Genomic DNA, 10680 nt, shown 5'->3' on the forward strand with positions numbered 1-10680 from the left:
AGCCTGTCCTGGAACTAGCTCTTGTAGACCAGGCTGGTCTTGAACTCACAGAGATCGCCTGCCTCTGCCTCCCGAGTGCTGGGATTAAAGGCGTGCGCCACCATCGCCCGGCAAAATCTTTTTATTTTGAAATGAACTTGTTACCCATATGTAACATGGGCCTTGTGTCTCCTCCAGCTTCTCCCTCTGCCAGCCATCCTCCTTCCTCAACATGAGGACACAGATGGGATAGCTACACAGTTACGGTCATGTGCACACACTCACGGTCATGTGCACACTCATAATCATGCACACACATTTGTGGTAATGTTCACACACATTCACAAACACTCATCATGTGCAAGCACACATGCAAGTGTGTTCATGTACACACGCTTGTGGTCATGTGCACACACATGCATACATAAACATACACACACACTTGTCATGTGCACACACATGCATAAACATACATGTACACACTTGTGGTCATGTGCACACACATGCATACATAAACATACACACACACTTGTGGTCATGTGCACACACATGCATAAACATACACGCACACACTTGTGGTCATGTGCACACACATGCACACACATGCACATACACATGTGTGGTCAAATGCAAACACATGCATCACTGTTGTGATTTAAATCTTCCATATTCATTGTCAGGTACCTTCTCAGAAACTTAATGTATTTTGCCACAAACTATAAAAAATTCATTTTTATTGACCTAGAGTCTTGAGGGCAGCAGAGAGGAAACTAGCTGAGAACATGTTGTCATGCTGGGTTTTTACGTGGTGGACACAGCATGTGAACGTGGCTTTCCTGTCACATCATGTCTTTCAGCTTCCACACAGTTGGCCTTGAATTTGCTGTGCACAGAAGGAAGGTCTTAAACATGATTTTCCTACCTCTACCACGTCCCCACCCTGCCTGGCTTCTGTGCTGAGCCTGGAGCCGCTGCCCAGCATCCTGTATGCCTAGTCTCTCGGTTTGCTTTCACCCTGGGCTAAAGAACAACTCGACTCCTCCAGGGTTACAGAGTCCACACTGGATTCTCGTGTTGTCCCACTCTAGAGTGACATCCTGGTCTGCTGACGAGTCTGCAGCACTGCTGGACAGTTGTCTGTGCCAGTGAGTCTATTACCAACCTGATATAACTTAAGAGTCACCTGGGAAGAGGAAATGTCAGTAAAGAACAGCCTGTGGGCATGTCTTGGTTAATGATTACTGTGGAGCCCACTGTGGGCAGCAGCATCCCTAGGCAAATGGGCCCGGATTGTATAAGAAGGTCAGCTGGGCATGGACCAGCGTATGAGCCAATATGCCACACGGTTTCTACTTCAGTTCCATCCTGCCATTCCTTTATGATGGACTGTTACCTGGAAGTACAAGGTGAAATAAACCCTTTCCTCCCCAAGTGGTTTTTGGTCATTGTCTTTATCACAGCAGTAAAAAAAACATACTAGAATAATATCTACAATCCTGTCAATCAAGAGGCAGAGGTAGGACAACTGCCACAAGTTCAAGGCCAGCCTAGTCTACATAGTGAGTTTTAGCCAGCCAGGGCCATATAAGACCTGTATCAAAAAAAAAAAAAAATCCCAGGAGTAAGAAGGGCTGGGACAGGGCTCAGCAACACAGTGTTTGCTTTGCATGCAGAGGCCCTGGGTTGGTCCTCCAACATGAAGGGACCTATTCAAAAAAGAAAGAAAATGGCTAGACAGTGGTCCATCAGATGACTTATTACATTTTATAATTACCATGTTTGTTTTCTTAAGCACATTTAATGGCCTTACTCACAAGGATGAACTCTTCCGGGGCAGGGATCTGCATATTTATATATCGGAGCCACTGCATCCCCAGCAGGGTTCCTGGCACAAAGACCCTCAGTGACTGATTACCTTTAAGACAGCCGTCATGAAGACCGAGCAGCCCATCAGCACAAAGATCATAAGGCCTGTAACTCTCTGCTCTCGGATGCCCAGGAACTTGGGCTGTTCCCCAGGAGCAGAACACTCAGACTCCAGCTTGAGGCTGTTCACATGTGTGATGGACAGGACAGTCGCAGCCACAAACCAAGGCAGCCCCATGATGGAACAGACGCCCAGCATGACGGCCACCATTAGCAGGTCCAGATGGTAGCCACAGCCTTTCTGTGGGGAAACAGGCACCTTCAGTGAGCTGGCTGAAGCAGGTCGTGTAACGGTGAGCTAAAGGCTTCAGACTCAAAGCTATCAGGAGTGTAAGGGAAAGAGTCTGGAGAATTCTTATAGCCCTCCCAGTTAGGAGGGAACAGAAGAAAAGGGGAAGTTTGGTTTGTCCTATATATATGCAAATATCTGGTCTTTATACAGTGGCTTCCAGCTTCCTTTGCCTGAGTCTCACAGATTCAAAAGCAGCCTCCCTAGAAGAGCGGCAGAAAGCAAGCCACATAGTGACCATTGTAGATACTAGAGAGCAACGCTTTTATTGAGCTCCTGGACACCGTCTCCATCCTTGCTAAGTCTGGATTTTGCCATAGAGATAGAAGGCGTGTGGCATCTCACTAATACAGGAGTCAGAGCTAACCCTTGTCTGTAATCCTAAACTCAAGGCCTCACGCTGGATCTCAGCGGGAGAAATCCTGCTCCTGCAAAAGCTGGTTGTTGATTCAGAACGGGTAGCTATTTAGGACTAGCAGGACCTCGGGCCACCCATCTCTACACAGTCTGAGAGGGGAGTACTGAGTCCACACTCCTCCCACACCACATCTCAGGGTCCAATCTTCGTTATTGGCTGGAGGTGAGAACACCTCCAGCAATGAAAAGCCCTTCTGAGACTTCATTCAGTTCAGTTCCTGGTGGAGCCAGGCCTATCCTAAAATACAAACGTTAAGAAGCTACCATTTCAGCTGTCCAGACTGGAAGCTCTGGTTACCTTGAGCTTATGCTCCTTCCTGTTAATGATGACAGCTGTGATCTGCTGGTCCATGAATATCAGGATAGTGCACAGGAGGGCCGGGATAACTGCAGCTATCACGGTCCACCAGGGGTTAGGGCCGATGGGACTAACAAACCATCCTCGGTCATCCCGTGTTGGCTAAGAGATTAAAAACAAGCTGGATTTTTGCATCTTAACTCTGGAGATTCGAGCAAAACAAACCAAGCTTAATCATTAGTCTACTCTTCTTTTTGTTCTCATTTGAATGAAAATCCTCAGAAAAAAATAAAACAAAACATGAAATACAGCAACCCCTGAGGAAATCTCTGGCCTTTTCCCCCAAATCCCCCTCAGCAATCAATCATCACTTAACAGCTTCCTGTGGAATATTCCTTAATCCTACATGGCCTTCTATTTATTCCCCAAGTCCCCAAGTGCAGAGAAAGCAACTTTATCTCAATGTCAGTCCAAGTAAATTTATTAGTAACTAAATCTGTTGTTTAAAATAAAATGACTTCCTGAGACAAATGTCTGTAATGGGGATGATTCTCACCACTCCTCCTGGAGCCGAGGACCGTCTGAAGTACAAAAGACAGCCACGTGGATCCCGGTCACTCAGATTTTTGTCCATCAGCCCTCAGCAGAGGTGAAAAGGAGCCCAGGAACTGTAGACTTAAGAGTCCCAGAGCTTGGGGATGTCTGACCTAGGACCCTCTTCAATGGCTTTCTAAGCATTTGTTCAAACTCTGAGCCCCACCCTTGGTACACACCAAGAACAGACAAATGGTACCGGAGGAGAAAATTCTCTGACCCATAATGACCCCAAACTCAGCAAATACAAGAGAGATCGCTAAATCTGGAGCATTTGGCTGCTACATTAGTTACGACACTTGGATTAAGAACTCTTCAGTAATGCTGGGAAGTCCTGGATTTTGAATCAGTTAAATAATTCTAAAACTTTACAACCTCTGTTTCCATAGTAAGACTATGTAGGCATAGCTATTAGTTAAGTTCTCAGGCCACCATGGAAGCTTGCTAATGCTTTAATGATATTATAGGTGGTCGCTCAGCTGGGCCTGCTATCTGTCGACTCCATCAGCTGCAAATTAGAGATGCTGGGGAGGCACCTCTGGGTTACACTGCTCTCTAACACTGCAGGGTAACAGCACGCAACTGCTGTAGCTAAGAGCAGTCTAGAGATGCTGGAAGAACCGAGGCGCTTGCACACAGGCTGTCTGCAAATACAGAGTTTCCTTTCTAGAACGGAGGACAGAACTAGTCCCCAGTGGATAAGAAGTGACTATGCCAGCCTTCAGCCCGGCCTTGGGAGCTAGGGCTGGCTACGTAAGGAGGGAAGGCAAGAGACTGCTTCTTCTCTGCTTCCTAAGCTGTCTGCACCAGCCACATTTCCTCGGATCTTCTCCTGCCTCCCAGAGGTCCCAGAAATCAACTCAGGTCTTAAGCCTGTGCACCACGGAACTTCCCCAAGGACTGCTTAATGCTCCAAATTTGCCTGCTTTTATACAAAATCTATTTGTCCTGTAGCCAGCTAGGTATTAGAGACAAAGCTGATAGTGACCATTCACACAGGGATAAGAACACCAGGCCCTTGGAGATGTTTCTTAACCCTTTCAGCATTTTAACAAGTTTAACAAAATTAAACAGACAAAAGAGAGGGAGAGAGAGCCCTTATAGAGAGGAAGAGGGCAAAGTTGCTCACCATGGAGCATCCCTGCCTGTCCTGGAACTCGCTCTATAGACCAGGCTGGCCTCAAATTCACAGAGACCTGCCTGCCTCTGCCTCCCGAATGCTGGGATTAAGGAGTGCGCTGTGGAACCTCGAGAACCGCCTCTACTACCGTCTGTCTTCCTGCCATCCTCAGCCCCTCCTGCTCTGGAGTTTTCTGAAGAAGCTGAACATATCCAGGCTCTCTGTCTTCTCCACCCAATGAGGGTCTGTGGAGTTAACTAAGCTCGGCTCTCCAGTCTCGTCTGCTTATAACCCTTGCACTGAAATAGAGTTGGGATCCCAATGAATCAGCAGAATTTCGGTTTGCATATGAGCTGTTAAACTGCTATGGATTATAAATAAACAAACGTAAAATATGGTTGAAGAGATGTCCTGATGGCTCAGCAGGAGCCCTGGACTTCAAACAAGATCTTCTTAGGTCTTACGTCATTTTTCCTCCTTCCCAGTTCCTTAAAGCTGGAGCTCTGTGAAGCATCACCCAAGTGCTCCTGGGGCCATCTCTCCACCAGCACATCTTTATGGAAATGGCATTTTCCATTCAACTAAAGCTTAGCAGGGCAGGTATTCATAACAACACACATTACCTTTTACCTACTGGACCTCTGAGCTCAACTTCAGACCCATCTACACTCAGGATCTACGCACCTTGAACACACTGGGAACCTGAAGCTTTGGCGATGGGACTCCAATCAAGAAGTCGATGATCACCATTGTGAAGATGGTGAGGAAAACGGCAAAGTCGCTCACCATGGAGCGTGCCTGGCGTGAGAAAGAATCAGCAGAGAAGTTAGCACCTCAAGAGCTACTGTTCCTCAGAAAACACTTAGCAGCTGTCTTTCTTACAGCATGCGGGAGAGAAGGGGAAAAGAGAACGAACAGACAGCTTTCCAGCCTTTAAAGGGTTCCCCATGCACGTGCGTCAAACACCACGTTCTGCGCCTGTGCAGCCTTTGCATGGAACGCTAGGGGCTCCTAGGAAATGTAGTTCCCCAGGCGAGCTACGCTCAGGGGCCTTCTAGGGAATAACAGTGTAGTCAAGGACTGGCTTTAACTCAAACACCTCAGGCTAGGGCTTTGTTGGACAGTCCTCTCAGCACTGCTAACACCCTTATGGTCCCACTGAAAACTTGCCATTGCCCCCCCATGACTTCTTTCCTGTTTCAATTTTTCCAATAAAGCTTATTTCTTGTTTGTGTCTGTGTGTGTGGTGTGTGTACACCTGCACATGTATCGTGTGTACATATGCATGTGTGGTGTGTGTGCATGTTTGTGATATGTATGCGTTTATGTGTGTGTGGTATGTATTTGTGTGCATTTAGTAGTATATACATGCGTGTGCTTGTGTGTGTGTGGTGTGTTTATGTGTGTATTGTATGTGTGCTTGTGTGTGTGCGCATGTATTCCCATTCATTTTAAGGCCTATCCCAAGAGGATCACCCCATTTTAGAGCTTAGATGAGCTTTAATAACAGATAGGGACAAGAACCCTGGTCTCAGCTCCCCACAGACATCTTGGCACACACAGCATCACTACTAATGTCCCTTTTCTCTGAGGCCTCAGATCTGAAGCACACTCTCCATCACTGTTCTATGCATTCTCTGAGTACTCAGACCCTGACCACCCCACACTTACCCAGGCTTGGCAACTGGTCAGCATCTAGCAGCCACTTGTCAACTATTTGACTAGATAGGAAACAGACTGTGAACTTATTAATGTGTTGCTTCCCTCAGCTACTCTGCAAACTCACTAAGGCCTGTGGATGGGCTTTAAACATGGATTAAACATGGATTTAATCATGGTAAACAACCGAGCCCCCCCTCCCCCATACTCTAGTATGTGGATGTGCCTAAACAGTGGACTGGCTGAAGCCATGGCTCACACGGCTGCTCAAACTCGGGCCTCTAGCTCTGTTCTGCCTGAACCAGCAGAAATCCTGCCTGGGACATGAACAATGGCTCTTGAGGCTTCAGATGGTCAGGGAAGGAATCCAAGACAAAGACGGGCTGGTTCCTGCAGCCACAGAGTTTGTAGCCTATGGCAGGAACCACGCCTAGGAAGGGGCTTCTGGGTCCTTTACAGAACATAAGCCAATCTCTCCAACGTGCAAGCTCTAGTTTTATATCCCATGTGTCTCAGAATCTCAGACACGAACTTGAACAGCCTTCTGGAACCGAGAAGGGGACAGTACCACCACCTTCAACCTACCCGGTCCTTTTCAATCAGAAAGGCTTTAGGCATCCTCACTCCATACCATGGAGCTGTGAAGGAGGCTGCCACACACTGGAAAACCCTGCCCCAGTGCAGCTTATCAAAAAAGCTGGTACCCCCCATGATGCCAATCTCCACAGCAGCATGGGGCTGAGAGTCAGTTCTGTAGTTAGAATCCTAACACAAAAGCAACGTCTGAGCAGCTACTTACTTTGGTCGGGAAATAGCGGCTCGTCTTAAATGTCTTTAAGGTGCTTGAGAGGATGAAGGTGGTGAAGAAGAGAATACAGGACCAAAAGAGCACATCGGGAGTGTAGGGTCCATGATGAGCACACGCCGAGCCCATGAACTCTCCGTGCATCTCCTGGCATTCCTGGAGGAACAAGAATTCTGGGATACAAAATGGCTGGCACATGGGGACAAACAGCTAGCTGCCACCTTCCCAGCTCACCATGCACTGCCATCCCATGGCTGCAGGCAAGCACAGGCCACCAGCACTGGCCACGTGACCACCATGCAGCTAGGGCCCTCACTAGCAGGTCCCTGTCAAGACTACTGGGTGGTCCTAACCAACACACTTAGGCATGAAGTTAGAACTGTCTGGAACAAACACTTCTGAGGTTCTGGGAAGAACTTAGGTGGTATTATTCTTATTAGATAACCTTTGAAATTTGAATATTCTTCCAGCTACACAGAGCCTGGACCTGTCCTTGTCCCTATGTTTTCATTCATTTTTGTGAGTTTTTTTTTTAATGAAAATCAGCCATCATGCTTGTATAAAACAAAGAAATGAAATAAAGCTATCACTGCCATTAGTAGCAAATTTTCTAAATGTCACAGAGAGAATCTGGTAAGAAATGAGCACACACTAATGGGAAATGCAACAGTTCAGAGTATAAAAGTCATCTTAAAAATCTTAGGGAAACCCATGTCACTGGAGGGACAAACACGGTCACAATAATAGACCAGTTTTTCTTCCAAGTATATCTTATAAATTCTTACAAATCCCAAGGCAGTTTTCAAAAATAAACACAAGAGGTGACTCTTGAGTTCATGTGGCAGAATGTGTACCAGCCAACTGTTCCCTCAAAGGACGCTACAGAGATTAATAAATAAATAAAACGTATCAATTTTAGCATGATAAAGAAAAAGAGATCTTTAAGTATATCAATATGATCACAATGCGCCCCCCCACAGTTACAGTTTATATGATCAAAATGGTTCTTAAGCCCCCAGATGGGTCTCTCTGCACAGCCCTAGTGGCCTTAAACTTACAGTGTCCCTACCTCGGGCTCCCAAGGTTATAGGTGAATGTCACTGAACCCGGCTTAAGCTTAAATGCCAGGGTCCGGCAAAGGGTTGCTCTACCTCAATCTAGAAGTCCTTTATAGACCCGGTGGTCACAACAGAGGACCTGCCCATCCCCAGACTTACACTAACAGTCAGGTTCGACCAGTTCACTTCTGTGGTCACGATGTTGTGGTCCTTCCAGTACCGTAAAGTATGGTTGCTTGGATTCTCCGGGAGCGTGCACCTGCAGCTAGGGAAAGATGAAAACACCCCTAACGGAAGCTGTCTGCTAGTTACTAAGTGCTCTTGGCTGTGCCTAGGTTAAAGGCTCTGTCAGAGCTATCTCTATTTCTCATACACTTCAGATCTTGAAGATGGGTCCTATTGGTTGAAGACAATTTATCAACACAACCACACACTGATTTTCAGTTGGTCATGACTAAAGGTGTGTTCCACTCAGTCAGCATGTAAGCCTTGGATAAAATGGTATGGACAATCCATGCCGGCCATGTGATATGCCCACAATAAGCCAGGGAGGTTCCTTGTTTAGTTTCTATCTCTTAAGCTCTTGCTGTGAATCAATCTGCACAGCGAGGGTTTGACCCCATGCTTCTGTGCAAACATCAGCACCTCCTGGAGTGTGTCTCCCATACCCAGTATTTCCTGCTTGCTCCAGCTGAGCCAGGCCTGGCTGCTCCAGTGTTCCCTCCCTCCTCTCTCATCCATCCAGGTTAGGCACAGTGTCCTGCAGGCCACCACGCTGCCTCCCAGCCTCAGCATGCCTTACATCAGTATGGCCAACTGACTGCCATTCTCACCGCCATTGCTTCACCTGTGCTTTTAGAAACCATGCCTTTTATAACAGAATTAAAATTCAGATCTCAGCAGAAAGAAGTCACAAAACTACATTTTGATTTAAAGGAAAATCAGTCTCAAGGCTGGGAAGGTAGCTGAGTGGGCAAAGTGCTTGCTTGCTATACAAGCATGGGAGCCTGAGTTTAAACCTCTAGATCTAGACACCTAGAAATGCTGCGTGCAGCTGCAATCCCTTACACCTACGATGAAGATAACATGGAGACAAAGGACCTGGAACCTGCAGGTCAGCTGGCTGGGAACACAGTGTCAAACAACAGAGACTCCATGCCAAACAAAGTGGCAGGCGGCTAGAAACAAAGGATGACAATTTCTTCAGTGGCCTAACCATTGGCAAAAGGTCTATGTCCTTGTCAGTAACCCATGTTCATGTGAGCAACCCCAATCAAACTCAGTGGATCGATCTCTCTCTCTCTCTCTCTCTCTCTCTCTCTCTCTCTCTCTCTCTCACACACACACACACACACACACACACACACTTATGCACGCATTCATATACTCACACACACACACTTACACATGAAGACATGAAAGGAGAAGGAGGACTGGTTTGGACAGAAGAAAAAGATCAGTAGAAGGTGACAGGGTGGAGGAATATAAAGAAAAGTATATTGGGGTGAACATGATCAAGATACATTAATACTTAAACACATGCATTACAATGATAAATATGTAGCAGTGTAAATTACTTGATTACCATGTCTTGGTAAAGAGAAAGTTCCCAATTCTGTAAGTGGAGGCCGGGGAATGAAGAAAGGCAGGAAGCACACTTACTAATAGAGGCTGAGGTGGTCCAGCTGGCTGTGCATGTGGATGGGGTAGGTCTCTGCCAGGTGAATCAGCTTTTCTATTGCTTCATAGATGAAAATAATGCAAATCAGGGAGGCAAATGCTTCTTCGGTGAAGCGGGTGATGTAGCAGACTAGGGAACTGGCGTCAGTGGCCACAAGAACAATACACAGGAAGGCAGTCCACAGCCCGATACAGGCTCGCAGGGAGAGGTATGATAGGGCATAGTCCCTGCAAAACACCGGAGCTCGTGAAGAACACGGAAGGGAGGCACCGAGAGACAAAGGGCGGGCTCAGCTTATCCACACCAGCACTGCAACCCTTTGTCCCTAAGGCTGCAAGTACTGCACGCCGCAGTAAAGCCCTAGGACAACGTGTTCAACATCTTCACTGGAGCTGTTTGCCAGGCAAAGGCACAGAAAACAGAGAAGGAAGAAAACACTGCATCTGCAATAAATCATTCTGCCGTTACTACCCAATGTGATTGATTATAAGAGTGGTTGTGAATGGGAAGACGGGGCTGGCTCAGGTCCCATGTATTTCTACTTCTAATACAATGTGGGGAAAGAGTCTTACAGGGTGGAAACCAGAGCACTGTCGGGCCCACCACATTCACAAACAGAAGATGAAGAAAGGACAGTAGACCCAATTTAAAATTATTCTAAAATATAAAAGGAAGGAGTCAGAATCAGTTAAGATGGTTTTCTTAAAAATTAAAAAGTATGCTGGGCGGTGGTAGCACACACTTTTAATCCCAGAACACTGGGAGGCAGAGGCAGGCAGATCTCTGTGAGTTCAAGGCCAGCCTGGTCTACAAGAGCTAGTTCCAGGACAGGCTCCAAAGCTACAGAGAAACCT

General features: G+C 46.8%; 1 protein-coding gene across 1 annotated transcript in view; it reads right to left on the reverse strand.

Annotated features, from left to right (window-relative positions):
* The window catches only part of Slc4a8 (solute carrier family 4 member 8), a 68417-nt gene that overhangs the window by 14472 nt on the left and 43265 nt on the right, over positions 1-10680 (reverse strand). Inside the window, exons 14-19 of the mRNA XM_013348638.2 lie at positions 9808-10053; positions 8305-8410; positions 7082-7243; positions 5308-5421; positions 2910-3071; positions 1895-2146 (exon numbers count right to left, since the gene is read on the reverse strand). Coding sequence (XP_013204092.1) covers positions 1895-2146; positions 2910-3071; positions 5308-5421; positions 7082-7243; positions 8305-8410; positions 9808-10053 — 1042 coding nt within the window. The remainder of the gene's footprint in view (positions 1-1894; positions 2147-2909; positions 3072-5307; positions 5422-7081; positions 7244-8304; positions 8411-9807; positions 10054-10680) is intronic.

Source organism: Microtus ochrogaster, chromosome 15 (assembly GCF_000317375.1).
Source record: "Microtus ochrogaster isolate Prairie Vole_2 chromosome 15, MicOch1.0, whole genome shotgun sequence".
NCBI lineage: Eukaryota > Metazoa > Chordata > Mammalia > Rodentia > Cricetidae > Microtus > Microtus ochrogaster.